The sequence below is a fragment of the Phytophthora ramorum genome, assembly GCF_020800215.1.
Source record: "Phytophthora ramorum isolate Pr-102 chromosome Unknown Phyram_PR-102_s0003, whole genome shotgun sequence".
Lineage (NCBI taxonomy): Eukaryota > Oomycota > Peronosporomycetes > Peronosporales > Peronosporaceae > Phytophthora > Phytophthora ramorum.
Genome location: NW_027150649.1, coordinates 4898451 through 4920126, shown reverse-complemented (window position 1 = coordinate 4920126; position 21676 = coordinate 4898451). Strand labels below are relative to the sequence as shown.

The following is a 21676-nucleotide window of genomic DNA, read 5'->3' as shown; positions in this document are numbered from 1 at the left end:
GATTAGCCAGGCGCGGGAGCGCTACGAGAAGTTCTCGAAGCGTGGTAAACTTGAACGACTGCACCATGGTGCAGTCGGTATTGGACTTCCTTGCGCAGTGCCTTATGACACTGCTTGTGAGTACTGCTACCCTGGAGCAGTACGCATCACCGAGCGGGACGTCAACGGGTACACGTCCATGTGTGTACCTGACGACCTCAAGACCCTGCGCGCCAGTTTTCAGGCGCAGGCGTCTTCTAGTGCTGCGGATAATCGCAGCACTTATCCGAGTGCTGTAGGCGACTACAGCGCTCGCCCAAGTTTTACGCCCTTCGGCGGAGGTGGCGGTGGCGGCCTTCGTACGCCGTCACCATTTCCGGAATGTCCTCCATCAGGACATTCCGTGATTCCCACGTATCGTGTTGGGGAGGAAATCCTCTCCAACGAATACGAAAATGAACCGGACCTCGGGTCTGGTTCCGATGACCAACAATTCGCTGGACGATCCAGCGAGTTGCCCCGCGTGCGTCTCGCAACGGGGGTGGGGGGGGCGGGAAGACGCCCCGGGTTTGGTCAACCAAACCTTGAGTCTCGCTTGGAGGCTGTTGAGCGTCTCCAAGCGTCGCAGTTCGCTGCTCTGCGTCAGGAGCTGAGCTTGTTAAAGGCTCAGCTCGCGGAGGTTGCGCAGACGACCTCGAACGTAAAGGTCGAGGTCGGGACGAGACTCTCTGGCGTCTCGAAGCGCGTCGCCGCGCTCGAGAGCGCTTTGGCGAGTCACCAGACGTAGGTGACTCGTGCTGCACGTACGGCTTCAGTCGCCCAACGTAAAACGTTGGGTGCAAGCGCATGCTGGACGGTATGTCCAGTGTGTACGCGTTGCCATGCTTCGCCAACACGGTGAATGGCCCAATGAAGCGCGGAGCAAGCTTGCTTGCTCCGAAATCGGAAACTGCATGTTTAGCTAGGTTCTGAGTAGCTAACAGAACTAATGAACCAACTTTGAATTCATTTGTGTTTCCCCTGCCGATGTTATCGGCATTCAGCTTCTGTCGATCGACAGAAGCTGCTATTGCATCTTGGACAAACCGAATTACGGCTTGTCGACGCTGGACAAAGTCCATTGCATCCGAGCTGAACCCCTGGTTCAGTTCGTGCTCCTTGTTCGCAGCAGGCCCGGCCTGCGCGTGATGTTCGTTGTCGTTTAAAGTGTCTACGCCCGTCGTAGACACTGTGTTGTCGTCGCCATGACTGCGCGCAGTACGTGCGCGAGTCGTCACAGCTGATACATTGCTCGTATCAGCGTGCTTATCCGGTTGTTTTGAATTAACCGGATATCCTCCCCCACTTAAGGAAGGAGCTACCGCACCGAGTACGCTCGGTACGCGTGGGTGCCTCATGGCATTCACGTAGAATGGTGTGTGTCCTGTCGAGACATGCACCGAGTTGTTGATGGCGAACTCCGCCATCGGCAAGCAGTCGCTCCATTGATGGAACGAGTGCGCGTAGCTCTTCATGGTGTCAACCAGCACGCGGTTGACACGCTCTGTTTGTCCGTCGGTCTGCGGGTGATCCGCAGTCGACATGGACAACTGCGTCCCAAGAAGTGTAAACACTTCTTGCCAGAATCGCGCTGTAAAGCGCGGATCCCGATCCGACACGATGTCGAGTGGCATACCATGGTGTCTAAACACCATGTCGACAAACAGACATGCCGTCTGTTTGGCTGTCACCTCGGCTGGTACCGCAGCAAGATGCACCATCTTGCTGAAGCGGTCAACAAAGACCACAATACCAGTCCTCCGCTTGTTGTCTTGCGGAAGACCAAAAACAAAGTCCATTGAAATGGACTGCCAGCACTCCGACGGAGTCGGTAGTGATTGAAGCGGAGCCTGCGAGTTGGGCGCAGGCTTCACGCGCTGGCATACCTCGCAAGCACGAACGTACTTGCGTACCCACTTGTACTGGTGACTCCAATAGAAGTCACGCGTGAGAAGCAAATATGTCTTCTCACGGCCAGGATGTCCCGATGTCGGGGCATCGTGGTACTCGTACGTGATCTTGAGCTTCAGCTCATGATCATCCGGCACGACAATGCGATCTGCGTTGTCGTCGACTGCGCTGTAAAGCAGCAGACCATTGTGTACACGATAACGGTGTACACGGGCACGAAGGTGTTTGGCCAGCTTCTGACGAGACTTGTCAGAAGGTGTGGAGAAGTACTCCACCAATTGCTTCGCATCCGCATCATGTGCGTATGCGGCCTTCACTTCGTCCAGCAAGGACGACGAGGGTGTAGTCGTCCTGACGACGCCAACTGCGTTGGCGTCGGCCTCTTGCACCGCATAATCTGGTCGACGCGAAAGCGCGTCGGCCACGACATTCAACCTTCCAGGTTTGTACTCAACCTGGAAGTTGTATTCAGCAAAGAATGACAGCCACCGTGCCATTCTTTGTGATATGTGCGGCGACTTGATCGCCGTACGCAACGATGCGTGGTCGGTGTAGACCACGAATGGTCTACTCCCAAGTAGATACACTCGAAACTTTGCGAGTGCATACTTCATGGCAAGGAGTTCCTTGTCATGTACCGGGTAATTGCGCTCAGCTGGCTTCAGCTGACGTGATTGGTAGTAAACCACACGATCACGACCTTCGTGATCGAGTTGCATCAGTGCGCATCCGATCGCGAAATCGGATGCATCGCACACAACGTGGAATGGGCGATCTTGGTCGGCCACCGCCAAGATCGGCGCCTCAGTCAAGCCCTGCTTGACTGCTTCGAAGGCCTGCTGACAATCAGCAGTCCATTCCCATGCAGCCTCTTTCTTTAAGAGCTGCGACAGCGGGCGAATCTTGCCCGCGTAGTTGCTCACGTACTTGCACAAGTACGTGGCGAGTCCAAGGAACTGCCGCAGTTCCTTTACATTTGAAGGCGTAGGCCATTCATTGATCACTCTGACCTTTCCTGGGTCAGGGCGTACGCCGTTCTTCCCCACGAGACACCCAAGTACGGGTATCTCGGTCGCCCCGAAGATACACTTCTTCAGGTTCGCGTAGAGCTTGTGCTTTCGCATGAGCTCAAGCAACTTGCGGAGATGCTCTGTATGCATCTCCACATCCGATTTACCATTCACAGCCCGGCTGTGAATGAACACGTCGTCGAAATAGCTCGGTGCGAAGTCGCGCACCGAGCGCAACAAGTGCGTGACGCACCTGTTGAACGTCGCTGGGGCGTTCTTCAGCCCCTGCGGCATCACGAGCCACTCCCAGAGCATGCCGCTCGGAGTGCTTACCGCCGTGAGAGGGATATCACTCTCACGCATGAGGATCTGATAGAACCCGTCTCTCAGATCCAGAGTACTGAAGATAGTACTCGAGGTCATCGAATCGATGATCACATCTTTTCGAGGTATCGGCGTCTGTGCCGGTACCGTCGCATCGTTCAGCTTGTTGTACGCATGAACGATGCGCCACCCGCCCTGTGGTTTCTTCACACAGAACGTAGGCGCGCTGTGCGGGGACTTCGATTCCCGCACTTGTCCTGCATTGCGACGACTTTCAAAGAAGTCGTCGATTGCCTTGACTTGCTCACGCGGCAGTGGCCACTGTCGCGTGATGCAGTACTTCGTTCCCGGCACGAGATCAATCTCGTGCTGAACACCCTTGTCCTGCGGTAACTCCGCAGGAATGTCGTCCGGGAGTACATCCTTGTACTCACGCAAGACCTTGTAAAAGGGGCTCGCCTTGAGCGAGTCCCAGCCTTGCTCGTCGAAGCGTTCCTTCTTCGACTTCGCGCTGAGGGCGTCCGCGCCCTCAGATATGAGCTGATTCAGCTCTTCTGCTTCACACGTCATCCTCTCGACGTCCGAGAGGATGCAGATCTGCTCGATGCGTCCATCGTGCAGGTCGCGAGCGAAACGCTTCCAGCTTGTGACTGGGAGCGACATCAACTCCGACGCTAACGTCGGAGGATTATTCAGCCTCATCTTCTTGTATTGGAGACCAATACTCGTACGCGTCAAGACATTCAATGTCTCGACGGTCGTCTCCAACTCCTGTGTCTGCCCGGCAGACACTGCTTGTAGCGTCTCGGTCCCTGACCGAGACTTGCGCAGCTTTTCTCGCTTGCGCCGTTCACTTCTCGTGCGTAGCCCGGCTCCGCGAGTTTCTTCTTGTCCAGGCCCGGCCGTGGACAGTTGTTCCTTGTATTCGCCGGCGGGTTCTACCCGCGGGCGCACGCGTTCAAGCCCGGCTTGATCGCGCACCGCTTCGTCGTGCAGCCCGGCTGCACGCGAGCTCGCAAGCATTTCCGGTGCGGGACGTTTGCAACCGTCCGCACTGCTTGCAGCGTCGGCTCCCAGAGCCGACGCGTCTTCTTTACCTCTACGCCTAACGGCGGAGTGTCTTTCGACCAATTGTGTGTCGACATTACCTGTCGACACTACCGCGTCGCCCCGGACGCTTCGAGACCCTCTCGAATCGGATTGAACCAGGCCCTGCTGATTCGGTCCACATCTTCTCCCAACGACTCTCGCAGTCGTTGGCGTTCGCTTGGGGTGACCGGAGACAGCCGCATTCCGCGCTGTCTCTAGTGGAGGGCCGCATGCACCACGTGGTGCATGTGCTGCGCCGACAGGGCCATCGCTCTCTGTCGCGCTGCTGCTGCTCCCGAAGCGCACGATCGTGCGCTTCGTCCAGTCGATCACCGGATCATGCCGTGCAAGCCACGGCATGCCCAACACCATATCGAACTTATCGTCCAGTTCGAGGACGATAAGCTCGTCGACGAACTCCTTCTCTTGGTAAGAGAAGCGTACGCGTACGATACGCTTCTCGGTTCTAACAACGACACCCGTTGCTAGTCTCACTTCCAATAGACTTCGAGGTGTTTCCACCTCCTCGAAGTCAAGCCTTGGAAGGCTCTGCAGTCGAACAAAGTTGTTCGACGCTCCACAGTCCACTAGAGCACGAAGAGACTTCTCTCTCTTCGAACTTACCTTCAGGATGACAAGGTTCGGCTTGTCATCTTGCTTCTTGCAGTGAAATTGACTCTCACTGGGGGCAGCGATCTTCATTGCAGCGTGTCCGATGTCGACACGCTCGATCGCATCACCAGCAGGGCGCCCCGCGCCTGCTGGTCCCTTTAGTTTTTTGATTGCCCGTGGCGATACCCAGTATCGCCACGACGGCTCCTCGCCGCGTGCACAGGTGCTGTGCACTCGCGGGCATAGTGACCGATGTTTCCGCAGCGGAAACAACGCACATTCGTTGATCCACGACGCTGCTGGGAACCAGCAGCGGTCGCACTCGAGAGGTCCATTGGTTCGGGACCTCCCGACGGCCTTGCCACCGGTCGTGGCATCAGCCGTGGGGCGTTCACATGCAGTTTAGCCTGCCGCAGGCTAAACTCTTCTTGCATTGCAAGCGCAATTGCAGCCTCGAGAGTATTTGGATACTCTCGGAAGAGATAGGTCTTCACAGGCCCATCTCTAAGGCCCTTCATGAACGTGACGACCTTTGTCGCCTCGTCAATCGGGTTGGTCACGATATTCGAGACCAAGTACCGTGCTCTTTGGGCGTAAGCATGCACGTCATGCTTGCCCTGTTGCAGGTCGAGGAACTCCGCCCTCGATCGGAACTCGTTCTGTGGGGGCTCAAACGCTAGTTTGAGCTCCTCCTTGAACTCTTCGTACGTGCTAAAGCACGTAGGGTCCATGAGTCGGCGTCCGTCCGCCCAACTCCTCGCTCGTCCGCCAAGACATGACATGGCGAACGCAACCTTCGACAACGGGTCGACGATACGTCGAGCCGTAATGGCAGTGTCGACCTCGACAAGCCAACGGAGGAGAGGCTCGCCCTCTCTTCCAACGTAGCTGCTTACGTGGAGTTTCAATGACTCCACGCGCGGTGTGGCCGATGGCGACACCGAAGTTCGAGCAGCGGTTTCACGCTGTTCCTTCACGATGAAACCCAGAGCAACACCGTGTTGCTCCGTCGGTGATAGCGTTCGCAACATCGTTGCTACCGCCGCTTCCCCAATGACTGTTGACAGTCGTTGGAGGGCCTCCCACTCTGGTTCCGACAGGTGGGGGCAGTCTGCACGCGCAACATGCGTTGCAGACGTGTTTGGGCTACCCACGGACATGTTACTGTCCGAGGGCAGGTTCTCAGCCCCGCGTTCGTATTCCATACGAACGTGTTAGTCGGTCGTTGGACGGACTACAAAGTGCTACCAGGTGTAATGGGTCTGCTTAGACCCACTACTTATGCTTACACGTGTGCGCACGTGTAGGAGGAAGCGTAGGAGTAATTTACTTAAGTTCAGTATACTTGTATCCACAAGTATACTTAAACCTAGATAAAAGAACCAAACGAAAGCTTTGGTGGTAAATGAGAACTGTATTGATTGTAAATGGGGTTTCCTCCTAAAACTGATATTTCTAATGAGAGGTTCTGCCATTGGATGGCTGGCAGAACCCCTATCTATTGAATGACTCTCATTGGTAGAAAGGTGTTACTTTCTACCAGTCATATGCCTTTTGCTATGAATGTGGACCACCCTGTGGTGGTCACCTGAATGTGTGCCTTAGTGCATGTTGCACTAAGGTAGGAGGTGAACCGAATGTGTAGCCCCGCTACAACTCCGGCTGGCTTCCTATGAGGAAGCGATATTCGCACTCACGCTGCCGGCACTGCCAACAGGGCTTTTGCGTGTCGCGGGCAAGATAGTGGCGTCAATCGCGGACGATCAAATGGCAGCCCTGGGAGACGCCGTGGATCGCATCATAGCGAGCTGCTGGAGTATTGGCACAGAGCTCTACCTTTTGGCTGTCTGGAGATGGCGTGTGGCGCATTTCGATGCGCTAAACGTCGTCACCACAGCCTATCATACTGCTGGTCTGCGAACGCGGCTGCACTATGGCCACCTGGACGCAACACGAGACCAAGCGGCAAATTTTCCACCCCAGATTGGTGATCGTCTGAGTGCCGCAATACAGACAACAACGGAAAAATACGCCAGCACTGACCAGTATCCTCCATAATAAGCCAATATCTACAACAACAACAAATACGCCATCGGAAAATAATAAATCTGATTGGTCAAAAGTAGCACTCGAGTCCAAGAAAAAGGTTGAGATTATATAAAAAGACGAATATCGATCTAAAAAAAGGGTAGCTCATTGGTGATTAGATAGGTTCTTGTAGTAACAATCTATAGTCAAATGAAGTTAATGAATAGATTGAAAAACAAATTATACAAAATTACGTTGTTGTCGCGGCGCTAATGATTCATATACAATACAAGAGCATGTGAAAATGGAATTATCTCCTTCCTCCCTAGTCCTTTGAGCGTCTTGCTCTTCTGTGATCCGCCGAAGCTTGTTATCTTGTATTCGTTCTTGACCCAGTCCCGCATTGTCCAGCGCGGGACATTGCTTTCGCCGATGGCGGCAACAATACCGACCTCTGCTACTCGTCTAAGTACTTGGCGCTTAAACTGCATCTTGTACGAGCGCTTGACACGCATTGTTCGAGTTTGAAAATGCTCTCAATGCTCGCTGGTCGCGATGTCCTTGCGTCCAGTAATTTGCAGATTTGTGTCGTTGGTTAAAAAAGTGAGTTTAGGTCAATCTTATTGGCTATAATAAAAATCCTCTTTTGTATCAGACCAGAAGTCAGGAATTGTCGCATGGCGTATTTTTAAGTAGAGCGTATTTTTCCGTTGTTGTCTGTATGCGGAACACTTGGTTCAGGATGGACGGATGATGTCGAACAGACGTTAGGGTCCACGCACACATATCTGATAGCGGTGGCAGGAGCTCGAGGTGGGACGCCATCAACGGCACCATAATTGTCAAGATCCACCTAAGCAACGGCAATTACCGGGTACAACAGGCGGGCAGTACGCTCTACGCCGTGGTGAACGTGACACTACTCCAGGCAGTGCATCTGGGAATGCTCTGGGGTCTTCGCCGATGTTGTAACCAACATTGGGAACCGGCACACGTAATGGGAGATCATCCGAATGCGGTTACACAGCACTCGAAACGGCGACCTCCACGGGCGCGGCATTTACAAGGCAACTATTGGAAAGCAAGAAGGACGGCAGACGCGGTGGGTGTCAGTAGTTGGACACTACAACACCGAAAGTACAACAGGGCTGCAAACGCCCTGGCGCGTTTGGCACGCGCGTCGGGCCAGGATACGGACTGGCAAGGACACGCGCTACAGACGGCTGGGGAGAGCTGCCTCGTCAAAGACGATGTGACGCAGTGGTTTCTCGACCACGCGAAATGGACGGATATGCACATCGTGGACGCTACAGTATAACCTTCTAAGGGGGCTGCCCCCTGCCACAGGCAAGCGGACGGCAAGCAAACTCTCTGATCGCACTATTGGCATCGCAGGGCATGGACATTAGGCGGCGTTAGCTCTAGTTAGTTCATTGACATTAATGTACCTAACTTCAAATTCATAACATCCTCTTCATCTCGCTCAACTCGTTCACGCTCGTGCTGTGCGTCGTGTTCAACCCGAAGTCGCACCCGCTCCCGGACGACTTCCACGTGCGCGGACACAGTGAGAGCGAAGCCGCCATCGAGCGACCTTCCAAGGCGAGTCTGACGCCCCCCAGTCCAGCGTTCGGAGCCATGCGCTCGCCTCTAGAATCCATTCAAGTGTCGAAGTAAAAGGAGGAGCTCTGTGGGTCTGCAGCCCGTTCAAGCGTAGCAGACAGCGACGAAGACCAGCGAAGAAACCAACACTCAAGAGCTGTGTAGTAGTAATATCGACGTACATTATGTCGAGACCGAAACTAAACCTCACGCTAGCACAGGCGATGGCGCTGCGTGGAAGTTGGTTGCATCGCTGGAGAACGCTGCATGTGCTCCAGGGCTAGGAGTGACGACGATTTCCGTGAGCTCTCTACTCTCTGGGGTGTTGCGGTCTTTGTTGGCGTCGACGGCGTCAGGAGAGCACGATTGCTGCTACTTGGGGGTGAACAGGAAGTACAGGGTGATCTGAACCAGCGGCATCGTCGTGCAGAAGACGCCGAGGCCGAAGACGAACATGTCGCTCTCCACGAGACCGTAGAGGATCCAGAGCGCGTTGCTGACGCAGCCGGCGCAGCACAGCGCGATGGGGATGGAGGCGCCCGACTTGGTCCGCAGCACGCGCTTGATGGTCTCGAAGGGCGACGTGTATAGCAGGAAGCTGCCGCCGGCCGTGATCCAGCCCATGATGTTGCCCACAGTGCTCAGGCTCTGGTCGGTCACGCCCTCGCGTCCCAGCACGGCATACGTCGTGCCGATGGCGGAGAAGAAGCCGCACCAGGTCAAGTTCTGGGAGAGCAACGCCTTGCTGGCTGCTGCGACCGGAGGACACGGAGACCTGGTGGTTTGGATGTACTTAGACCGTCTATCGTCTACGGCAGACGTCTTCCACGGCTTTTACATGCAAAGCAATCAAGAAGTCATGGGCCAATTGACCCGCCATGGCGACATGGAAGCTGTGCAACGACTGGTTGGGGGCGGATGGCAGCCTCCCCGGATCGATTTCGCAGCAGAAGGAGGCAATGTCTCTATGGTCCAGTGGTTGCTGGACCAGCACGTTACCGTCGGCAAGCAGTGGGCACTCAAGAATGCGGCGGCAATGGGTCATCTGGAGACCGTGAAGCTGCTGGTGAACGACAGCATTGTGCATCTCGACGGGCAAGCGTTCTGCGATGCGGCAGCGAACGGCCATTTGCCGGTTGTGCAGTGGCTGAAGGAGAACAACCTGGGATGGAATCTGGCATCCAAAGCCATCGACGTGGCGGCAAGCAACGGGCACTTGGAGATTGTTCAGTACCTTCGCAGTGATTGCTCTGCGAAGTGCACGCACGGGACAATGCGTGCAGCCGCGAGCAGTGGCCACCTGCACGTGGTCCAGTGGCTTCACACTCAGTTTGCAGACTACCCCAATGTTGATTTATACGAGACCGGCTCAAAGCAACAGTTCAACACCACGGTTATGGATATCGCCGCGATGAACGGCCACCTCGATGTGATGAAGTATTTGCACGACATGGCAGAGGTGATGGAGACAGCAAATGCGACGACCGTAAACCAGACGGAGATGCTGCCCGGTCAAGCTATACTCGTGAAGACTGTGCCAGCATGTACGTCTGCTGCGATTCAGTTTGCAGCCGCAGGCGGCCACCTCGAGGTGTTACAGTGGCTTTATCTCAACTACTGGGTAGAACCGTCCCCGGACGTCGTGGACGTCGCTGCAGCAAGTGGTAATTTAGAGATGATCAAGTGGCTTCACGACCACGTTGGAGCAAAATTCTCTGCAGCTGCAATGGACGGTGCAGCGCGAGAAGGTCATTTGGCTGTGGCCCAGTGGCTGCACGAGAACGCCTCCGAGGGCTGCACAATCAAGGCAGTCGATGACGCTGCAGCTATGGGCCATCTTGAGGTCGTGCAGTGGCTGCTCGAACATCGAACCGAAGGATGCTCAGTTAAAGCTCTAGATGGAGCTGCAAGTGGCGACCACTTTGATGTCGCGTTGCTCCTGGCTTCGAGGCGTCCAGAACTCTGCAGCGCGGAAATCGAATTCATCGACAACATCTACATCAGTTCCTGGATCGCGGAAACACACTCTCGCCGTGGATGATAAATGTCTGCAAAACCGAGACCTTACACCTCCTAGATACATACACTCGATAGCAGAAGAAAGATCTGGCTAGACTAAGTATGCTCTTAATTCCATGCAGCCCAGCGAAAACATGTGAGCAGGCCGCGAGTACAAAATAGTACTGTAGTATCGCTACTGAAACTATAGTAGCCAGTACTTTGTAGAGATTCTATTACACTGATACAGTACTATAGTAGCCAGTAGTTCGCCCTCTCGCTCGGATAGTACTGTTGAGCTACTGCCCGTATCCAGAAGCCACTGGCGATCGGCAATCTAGACCACTGCCATGGATAGTAAACCAAAAACGCTGTCGCTTGCCATTTTGCAAGTTTCTGGACTTGAGGCCATCTTCCTCGTCTTCCTCGCACTACGGGTTGCAGCATGCGGGGTCATTTCTCGTATAATACCTCGCTGGTAGTAATTTAACACAACGATTCGCTGCACTGCCACTCACATGACTCACGTGAGTTGCGTATTTTGTGGGGCGCTTGAGTGCTCCGCATTTTGCTCTGCATGGATGACTATCTTTGAGCCACTAACGCGGTGGCATTAAAGCGACTCGCAGGTGCCACCATCGGAGTCTTGTGATCGCCAAGTTGCAGCAGACCCCACGATGGTCTTAGGGCCTGTGGTCACATAAAGGAATGTGCCACGGACGTCTTGGGGGCGTATATTCTCGCGACAGTGCCGACACGGCATTTCGCAAATTGGTTCTGTATCGTCCCGTACAATCATCGTCGAAACGCCAGCGAATAAAGCCATGTACACGGAATTCCGCTACTGGCGAGGAGAGTTATGTGATGGCGGGGCATAGGCATGCTTCGCATGTGACTTCGTGGGTGAGGACGAAGTGCTCCCGTATGCGTTGAATGGGATTGTTCGTCGGGACATGAAGGTACGCCGACACAAAAAGGCTGATCACCGCTGGACTACAAGCAAAAGCCCTCGCTCGTTCTCTCCTGATCAAGTTACTCCGCAACGAAAACAACTCCCTGTACGACACAGTGGGTTCCAGACTGCTACTGATATTAGGTTGTTCGGACATGTAATGTGGTAGCACTCAGAGCAGTGGTCTTCTTGTTGTGGAATAGTCTAGGCGAACGCGGATGAGCTGGTTATTGTTACGTTAGCTTTTTAACCCGGTACTACTTCCGCTATCAACATCTAGTGCAGGAGTGTCGATAATGGCCCCCGTTGAGTTGTAGGATTCCCGTCGGACCGCTAAGCAAGCTTAACGTACTTGGCGTACATAGAGGCAATCTCGTCCGCGCTGAAGCCAGAGGATTTCAAGAGTTTGGAGGTTTCCTTGCTGATGATGCTGTTCTTTTTCAGGAAACCCCGCAGCTTTTTAGCGGAGGTCCCACTCGAGAAAACGGTGATGCCCCTCTCTTCGTCGGCTTCATCGTCGGCTTCGTCGTCGGCTTCGTCTTCCTTTGCGGTTCGAAGAGACCTCTTACCGCCGACCTCGCTGGAGGCACCAGCCAGCGAGCGAAAAGCGGGGACGGTGCCAGTCCCAGTCGTTGAGAGCTTGATCTGAGCGGAGTCGGCACTGGCAGAGACGACGTTGGTGCTTGCAAGAAGTGTGGCTGCAGCCACGAGCAGGATGTAGTGAAGGCGCATGTTTGGGCGGTGGTCGACGCTGGAAAGGTGAGGTGTTGCTTGGAAAGCAAATTGCGAACTGAGTGTGGATCGAGCAGGGGGGTGAGAGAGGAGCGCCAAATATGCCTGCCGCTACTGTACAGTTGTGATGTGATCTCGCTTATCTTGAAGGCCAATGGGTCATACCTTAGGGCTGAATTCATTGACGACCGATCTTGCAGTGCGATCATGCGCTGGCTGACTTTGTCGCATGCTGGTACAACGAAGTCGATAGTTTACCTTTTTCAAATCTTGTACCTGCTGTGGAGATTGTTGTACCGACGATTACCGTGGTAGAATACACCGAGTCAGGTAACCCCAAGGCTTAGAATGCATGTGCTGCAGTTGTAAGTCTTGCCAGTGTTACTAAAACTAGGATACTGGAGTTTGGGACGAGCTTGGTTGAATTATTCTGGGCCATCAAAATGGATAGAGTTCACAGCCAGTTCGCCCAGCGTTGACATCACTATTACTATACTACACGGCGAGACCTTCGTGGGATCTGCTGCAACTTGGCGATCACAAGAATCTGATCATGGCACTTGCGAGTCGCTTGTTGCGGCGGTAATCTTGGTGGCTGAGATATGTACTCATTTAGCTCGACCTTCAAGAAAGTACATGTATTCGTGTGATTACTTGCCAACCGTAATCTGCCACTCTCACTGGAAGATCAAAAGCCGGCAGCCGTCACTGAATTCAGCCTGGGAATGACCCATTGGCCTTCAAGATAAGCGAGATCACATCACAACTGTACAGTAGCGGCAGGCATATTTGGCGCTCCTCTCTCACCCCCCTGCTCGATCCACACTCAGTTCGCAATTTGCTTTCCAAGCAACACCTCACCTTTCCAGCGTCGACCACCGCCCAAACATGCGCCTTCACTACATCCTGCTCGTGGCTGCAGCCACACTTCTTGCAAGCACCAACGTCGTCTCTGCCAGTGCCGACTCCGCTCAGATCAAGCTCTCAACGACTGGGACTGGCACCGTCCCCGCTTTTCGCTCGCTGGCTGGTGCCTCCAGCGAGGTCGGCGGTAAGAGGTCTCTTCGAACCGCAAAGGAAGACGAAGCCGACGACGAAGCCGACGATGAAGCCGACGATGAAGCCGACGAAGAGAGGGGCATCACCGTTTTCTCGAGTGGGACCTCCGCTAAAAAGCTGCGGGGTTTCCTGAAAAAGAACAGCATCATCAGCAAGGAAACCTCCAAACTCTTGAAATCCTCTGGCTTCAGCGCGGACGAGATTGCCTCTATGTACGCCAAGTACGTTAAGCTTGCTTAGCGGTCCGACGGGAATCCTACAACTCAACGGGGGCCATTATCGACACTCCTGCACTAGATGTTGATAGCGGAAGTAGTACCGGGTTAAAAAGCTAACGTAACAATAACCAGCTCATCCGCGTTCGCCTAGACTATTCCACAACAAGAAGACCACTGCTCTGAGTTCTAATCCAGCTTAGCGTCGCTAAAACAGATTGGCTATTGTTAATTATAATTGTTCCTTTTGGGTAAAAAAAAAAAAACTTTAATGAAACGCACAACACAGTTTGTACCCTTCATTTTATCTTTTTAACAAGACTTTTTACGCTCGAGTAGTAAACGGGTAGGGGATACCATTATGATTCCCGCCTAGGTGCGGTTATGAATGATATATACATGTACCTCTTTATAGGAACTTTAAAAATCGAATGACTCGTGATTCAAATTAGAAAGCGCGGAAGTAACCTCTGGTAAATGAGTTAGCAGTCATTAAAGTGAGGGTAACTTTTATGACCCCTTGAAATGGATTTTTTGTATCAGCCATAAAAAAAATCCATGATCAAAGGACGCTTTAGGTATGCTTTACTGCGGAGATTTCGGGGGAGAACTCACCGCTTCGTGGCAGCAAGATCCGAATAGAGTGAGTAGTCAGTTGGATTTGGCGAAATGTTCCCTAAATTGAATGCAAAGCGTCGAGGAGGCGTCCATAAGAAGTCCGTAAAAAGTCAGACGAGTGTACTGATTGTAGTGTGGGCGTTTGGTTTGATTTAATATTCAACGATTCAATACATTTGCTGTCTTTGAAGGTGTCACTCTTCGCCTACCACTTCTGAATGTTCAACTACAGTAGAGGAGGTCACTTTTGTTTTGGTGAGCTGCACAACACGTGATGGATCTCTTGACCGCCATACACAACAAAGAATTGGGGCAAATGGTGCAAGGAGCTCGCAATCTGTTCTCTCGTGTTATTGACTACCGCGATTTTATCTCTGCTGTACGGTCTGGCCCTAATGTTACCGTCATAACAATGCTGTGCTGCCTTCCGTCTGAGCGTTTGGACGGATGCCGCAGAACTCGAGTCACCCTCGTTGATGCATCGCAACGCGCCGGATTTCAGATGGCGGCGAATGTTTTGCTTACACTCGCAACGTTAGCATTTAAGACGCGTAATGCTCAAATATTGGTGTGGGACGACATCAAACCCAACATAGTTGGCAAAATCAGCATCGATGTCCATCCGGGTGCAGTGTACGTTGTTCGCTGGGCGGAGTACGTCGGACATCGCCCGCTGCAGTGTGGAGGCTGCAGTGTGGAATACGACAGCGAGGATGCCATCAAGGTTCGTGAGTTTATTGTAATGTGTTTGCTTAGACCCAATACATTAGCTTACATGTGTGGGCACGTGTATGAGGAAGCGTAGGAGTATTTAACTTAGATTAATTATACTTGTCTCCACAAATATAATTAAACCTAAATAAAGGGCCTGAACGACAGCTTTGGTGTAAAATGAGAACTGACATGTGAACTGATTGTTAACTGGGTTTCCTCCTAAAACTGATATTTCTAATGAGTTGGCAGAACCCCTATCTAATGAATGACTCTCATTGGTCGAAAGCAACATCTTTCTACCAGTCATATCCCCGCTACATTTGTCCACCAGCAACGAGGCACTACTGAATCAAAACGCACGGACCCGAGCAAACAGCGTGCAAACTACTTCCTCTGAACGAAAATGATTGGGATAATTGGCCAACACTTTGCATAATTCCGTCAATGTTGAACATTTTCGCCTGCTGATTGGATGAGTTCCTCGGAAGCGATTAGAGCTGCATTAGCATACCTTTTTCGGGTTCGTTTGCGCAAAATTGACTGAGCAATGAAAGTTGGCGTGGGCTGCCTGGGAACCATCAGTTTAGAATCACCCGCTGACGGTGCGCATCACACTTCTGCGACTGAAAACAGTGCACATGGGGAACCTTTCCGATTCTACAAGGTAAACGACATCCTGCGGAACTCTACGGATGGCAAGGTGCCTCATGGCACGTACGCAGACTTGGCAAAGGAATATGGCTGCCACTGGCACACTATCGACCGCGTATGGAAGCGCTACACGCGCTAGGTGTCGTGGGAGGTGCTCCCGAGAGCAAGATCAAAGGAAACTCGGGGCGCAAGCCGTACGATCGCGCCGAGCTGGCGAGAAGATTTTCGGCAATTCCAGTGACGGAGCGGCGGCGGGTAGCATCGACGGCGGCTCGTATCGGCGTCTCTGGGTCCCTGGTGCGAACGCTGCTTGCGGAGGGGCATCTTGCGCGTCGGCCAGGGCGCATCAAGCCGCTGCTGAACGATAAGCAGAAGAGAGAGCGCGTACGTCATGCGCTCTCGTTCATTGACGAGCGCACCTGTCAATTCGAGGGAATGTACGACGTAGTGCATATCGATGAGAAGTGGTTCAACGAGGACGTTGACGGTCGCACATACCTGCTTCTTCCCGACGAGGAAGCACCGCAGCGACATCGTCGAAGCAAGCACTTCATTCCTAAGACTATGTTTCTCGCAGCGATTGCACGGCCAAGGTAACCTCTACAATTTTATGTGATGTAACCTACGCAATCTAACGTACCGATATCTCTCTAGATACGACTACAATCGCAAGACCATGTTCGATGGCAAACTCGGTATCTGGTCACTAACAGAGGAGTACGTCGCACAGCGAGCAAGTATCAACCGGCCCCGGGGAACCGTTCTCACCCGAAATATCGCCTCTGTCGATCGCGAGGTTATCAAGCGGTTTCTGCTGGAGGCAGTGTTTCCAGCGATCAAGTCAAAATGGCCAGCGCGCGACCGTAAAAAGCCGATCCTCATCCAGCAAGACAACGCCAAGCCGCACGTGTTTGCTGATGATCCAGACATCGTTGCGGCGGGGACAGCCGATGGGTGGAATATCCACCTGTTCTCTCAGCCTGCGAACTCACCTGACTTGAATGTTCTTGACTTGGGATTTTTCGCTTCAATCCAGGCGATCCAGATCGAGAAACCCATCTACGGCATCGACGCACTGATAGCTGTAGTCATTGATGCCTACGACCAGCTGCACTACACCACGGTGGATGACATTTTTCTCACTCTTCAGAATGTCATGATATGTATCCTACGAGCTGAGGGTGGCAACGAGTACACGCTGCCACACATGGGGAAGCAGAGGCTTCGCCGCTTGGGTGAGCTGCCAGAAGTGCTGACATGTCCCGAAGACGTCTTCGATAAAGCTTGCGACTTTACAGGTGGCGATCCCTTTATCGAAGTGAGAACCTGTAGTAGTTAATACAGACCATGCTCAAATGTCCCAATCATTTCTACCACCTACAAAAACTAATTATCCCAATCATTTTCGTTCGGAGGAAGTACGTTTTAATTTTGTTTAAAGTAATGGCACAACTTTGTTGCACTACTTGTACATATGCATTTCCCCCCGTTGGATACAATTAGGGATTCAGGAGCACAACTATCATGGTTGGGGAACGGGGGTATTGACGCGGTGAGGGTGATGCCAAAAGGAGAGGTCAGCATTTTCCTGCTGAATGACACATCCAAACACTATTTGTTCGTTTGTGAAAGAGATACAGTAGTGTCGCCGCTTATCTCAATAGTTGGGGGTGCTGTCTGAGAGGCAACGCACACGCTTGAACAGCTTCCAACTGCATCTTGCGAGCATCTCGCCGGGGTCACAACACATGTCTGCAGCGCTGAGCGGCTGCATATTGTCCTTGCGAAGCTTGTATCATGAGCTATTGACCTAGCATCTGCATCTCGCTAGTAGCAACATAACCAGTCTCTAACCACATCGGATGAACCCAGCGTGCGGAGTCGCACAACAGCCCAACGAAGTTCCCTGGGCTAAAGCTCGTGCAACCAACGGAATGATCTTGCATTTGTATGTAGGTCGGCTGTTGATGTTGCATGGTAGCTTCAGCATGGTGCGTACACTGTGTAAGTTGAGTTTGGGTCCGAAGGCCAGCTTTTCGAGCTAAATCCATCGGTACCACTTGCATATGCGACGAAGCCCTTGGAATTGTCAGGCGATCCTCGCCTCCAATACTTTTCTTGAGCTCGTAGAGGCTGGGCGTTGATGATTACATGCACGGTGTTGCGGAGTCAGCATCACTAACGCTATCGCAAGTGTAATTGTTTCCCAGGCGGCCAGTAGAAGCTGCAGCTTGATCGAGGCCGGTGTCTTGCGCCGACGAGTCGGTAGTATATCCACGATCATCACGTAGCGAAACTTGCGAGGGCACGGCTTTCCTGGTCTTCTGAGGTGACGAGCGTGCGGGCGTTGTGTTCTCCTTCTTCGACTTAGCCTTGGCAGTTTGGCGGTAGCGATCTCGCTGGTGAGCATTCTGGTGGTCGCGGTGCTCATCACAGACCCAGTGTCGTTCGACATTGAGTTTAATGACCCTCTCGTTGCTACACTGACCAGGGTATTGACATTTCAGTGAGCCGCAGTGTTGAATGTGGTGTGTACATCTCCTGGTCTTCACCTTCGGCATCTTGCGGAGCTGAGGGACATGCGCATCATAGCAGCACATCAACGTTAGGGTGTAAGAACGGTATAGCATCCGCAGGAGACGTTCCCATCGCTCACCTCCTCGCAATGTGCAGCAGACGATCACCGGCGGCTGCGTTCTCGTGGCCGTTACACAGAGCCAGCGAAGGGAGCAGCAAAAGGAAAGCCGAAGCAGAATGAAAGGAAGGTCTCACAGGCAAAATACCAGATATGTAGAGGAGACATGGATGACATCAAGAGCGTCGGCGGTAGAAGAAATAGCGAGGGGGCGAAGGGAAGGAAGTGCGGTCATTTTGCAGTTGCGAAACTATCTGACCAACGAAGCGCCAGACACATACGTCTTCCACACAGTCAAGAGACTACATGAGGTGGCGAGGGAAAGTAGGTACAAGTAGTATCGGACGAATCTCAAGCTACCAATGGTGAATCAAGAGGCAGATCAGAACATAAGAGCGGAATGAATAGATGAAGTGAGCGACGAGGTGAAAGCGAACTACAAGGAGATGATCTGCTATTGGACGGAGGGTGATGTAAAGCATAAACAACGGCTCAACGGCCTCATCAAGGAGTAGGTGTTGCAAAAGGTGCTGAAGCAAGAAGAATTGAAGAAGAGGGTCAGATTCTTCAACTTCGAGAAGCAACTAGAGGAGAAGAGAATGACTGGAGCAGAGGAAATAAAGCAAGTCGCCTACAAGGAAGAAGTTTACAAGGGAATGTAGACGACGGGGCCAGGCACCTTGTCGGAAGAGCAAGCAAGGCTCAGGCAGCAGTGATGACCAACTACCCTGAAGTGATACAGTTGAGAAACCGAACGAAAGAAGAGGACATGGCCGTGCTGATGATACTCAACCACAAGATTGAAGTGCCGCGCATACCAAGTTTTCTGGAAAAATCGATGACAGCAAGAGAACTAGCGCTATTTGCAGACATTTCCCTTGCTGTTGATTATCCAGTATATGTGCATTTGGTGCCAGGTCAACGCTTTGGGGACAATCTATCCAAGCATCTGGTGCAAGCGCAAATCCACGCAGGCACAGAGGCGGCAATGCCTCAAAGCCAAAATACTATGGAATTCAAGGCGGCACTGGCGAGAAATTCACTCGACATGAAAACGAGAGTACTGAAGGTCACCTTCAAAGGAAGACAATTAACGAGCAAGTGGATTGATTGGAAGGTGCCACAGGCAGGGAAATTGCTAATGATCGTGAACTATGAGGCCAAGCATGAGAAAGCGAAGTTGACGCACGAGTTGATTCGGCTGGACTACTACGTGTTCTCAGTAGCGGTACGGAAAGGGGTGGTGGTATCCAAGGACCTGTACGGGGTCATGGCAAACGCGCTTGGACTGCAAGTGCAATCCATGAGACACCTAGTTACGGAATGGGCGATCAGCAGTGGAAGGTCAAGATCGAGCAGCAGCCTGCCCTGACAAGCTCAAGTTGATCTCCTTCATAGCGGTGGACGAGGCTTAGATCATAGTACACCAGCATGCGGTGCATGTGAACTGGCCCTGCAAGCCTGCTACTCACCAGGCCATCAGACTAAGTATTGCAGAACAGACAAAGGTGAGGTTGAAAGCAAGAGACAGCAGCATATGTGCAAAATGGAAGGGAGTCAACCGTCTAAGAAAACACCAATACGTAATAGATATGACCCAGAACGACACCCGACCACGCTGGAGCAGAAGGACCTACAGTTACGATGCGACAGTTAAGGCAAGAAGACGGACAATGAACTTCATGTGGCAGAGTAGGAAGGAGCAGGGCGGATGCAGTAGCATTCGGAGTTGCGAAAGGAGGCCGATCCAGTGCTGGTAACAGCATGAGAGTGAAAGTGCAGAGAGGGAGATTGCATAAACGGCTATTTATGCAGCAGTATCTGCAAGAGAAGCCCAAACGGAACCAGGCAACAGTGGACAACACCGACACTCCTGGCCAAATTAATACGGCCACCCACCGATTTGACTGTAGCTCAGCCAATTCTACAGATATGGCGCTGCGGTTTTGATATGTGTTTTGTATAGTACAGAGAAGCACAGTGTTTGTATTAACAACTGCGATTTTGCGGTTTGTGGGGTAGCTCCCATACAATACACCGTTTTGGGCATGCGGTCCAAATTTCCGGCCACCCGAGCCCATACTAAAATGAAGATATATGTAACGAAAAGATTGTATTAGTAATACGTTTTACCACCCTTCTTCTCAATCACTTCAATGCAGCGTCGAGGCATTGAATCTATGAGATAGCTTGATCAATGTTTTTCCACGCCGCCAATATAGCTGCTGTCAAGTCTCCAACATTAGTGTACTGGCGTCCGTTGGGGTAGACTTTGCGAGCCAGCAACGCCCACAGATTCTCGATGGGGTTCAGGTCAGGTGAACGGGAGGCCAATCGAGCACGTTCGCTCCTTGCTCTTCAAAGAACGCCTTGGTCTTCTGCGACGTGTGAATGGAGGCGTTGTCTTGTTGATAGACAAAGTCCATCCCGTAGTTTAGGTGAGCATAGGGTAGCAAGAACTCCGATACAGTGTAGATGTACTGTGCCGAAGTCTGCCTCCCTATCAGCACCGCGAGCTCCGTCTTGCCCTTGGCGCTGAAGCCGCCCCACACCATCACAGAGCCTCCACCGTTCTGACGCCTCACTGTTGTTCTTGGCGGTCGCCTCACGTCGTACCAGTAGCGTTGGAGGCCGTTGGGTCCGTCCAAGTTGAACTTCTTTCCATCTGAAAAGGTGATGCGCTGCCAGTCCTTCTTCGACGTAACAACCATGTGTTTAGCCCACTCGAGACGACGGGCCTTGTGCGCGGCTGTCAGTGCCAGCGTGTTCTCCATCTTGGTGCAGATTAGCCAGTCTACACAAGCAAGGAGACGCCGTATCGTGCGGGGTGAACACTTGCAGCTGCACTCCTCTTTCAGCTGCGCGGCCGTGTAATCGCCGCTGGCCGCCTTGCGAAAAGCAGCAAACGGGCAAGCCTCTCTGACACAACGGGCTTCTTTCCAGGTCGGCGACGATTCCGGTGTGGCGCAGCAAGGGCTCGTTCAACTGCGTAGCGTGAGTGCTTGACTCTTCTTGCAATAGCTCGGAACGAGAGCCCTCCTTCGTGTAGTCCTCGAATGCGTCGTTTCTCGTCGCTTAGCCAAGGCGGCATCGCCCAGTGAGTCTGGAAATGAAGCAACTGTGGTGGAGACCTAGTATTCAACGGCTGGACAGCAGATCAAGTCAAATGTTTAATCTTTTCGTTACATATATCTTCATTTTAGTATGGGCTCGGGTGGCCGGAAATTTGGACCGCATGCCCAAAACGGTGTATTGTATGGGAGCTACCCCACAAACCGCAAAATCGCAGTTGTTAATACAAACACTGTGCTTCTCTGTACTATACAAAACACATATCAATACCGCAGCGCCATATCTGTAGAATTGGCTGAGCTGCAGTCAAATCGGTGGGTGGCCGTATTAATTTGGCCAGGAGTGTAGCAGAAGGACAACCGCTAGGGCGAGACCAAAGCTGACCCAGAGAAGAAGTAAGCAGAGGTGCGAATGGAGGACGAAAACTGGACAAGGA

General features: G+C 52.6%; 2 protein-coding genes across 2 annotated transcripts; one reads left to right on the top strand and one right to left on the bottom strand.

Moving 5' to 3' along the window:
• Positions 1 to 11877: 11877 nt before the first annotated feature.
• Positions 11878 to 12276, bottom strand: KRP23_4584 (uncharacterized protein; the record flags this gene model as incomplete). Its single annotated transcript, XM_067889557.1, has 1 exon — positions 11878 to 12276. The coding sequence occupies one exon, from the start codon at positions 12274 to 12276 to the stop codon at positions 11878 to 11880; it is 399 nt and encodes a 132-aa protein (XP_067748709.1).
• Positions 12277 to 13164: 888 nt separating this feature from the next.
• KRP23_4583 (uncharacterized protein) lies at positions 13165 to 13575 on the top strand (the record flags this gene model as incomplete). Its single annotated transcript, XM_067889556.1, has 1 exon — positions 13165 to 13575. The coding sequence occupies one exon, from the start codon at positions 13165 to 13167 to the stop codon at positions 13573 to 13575; it is 411 nt and encodes a 136-aa protein (XP_067748708.1).
• Positions 13576 to 21676: the final 8101 nt, after the last annotated feature.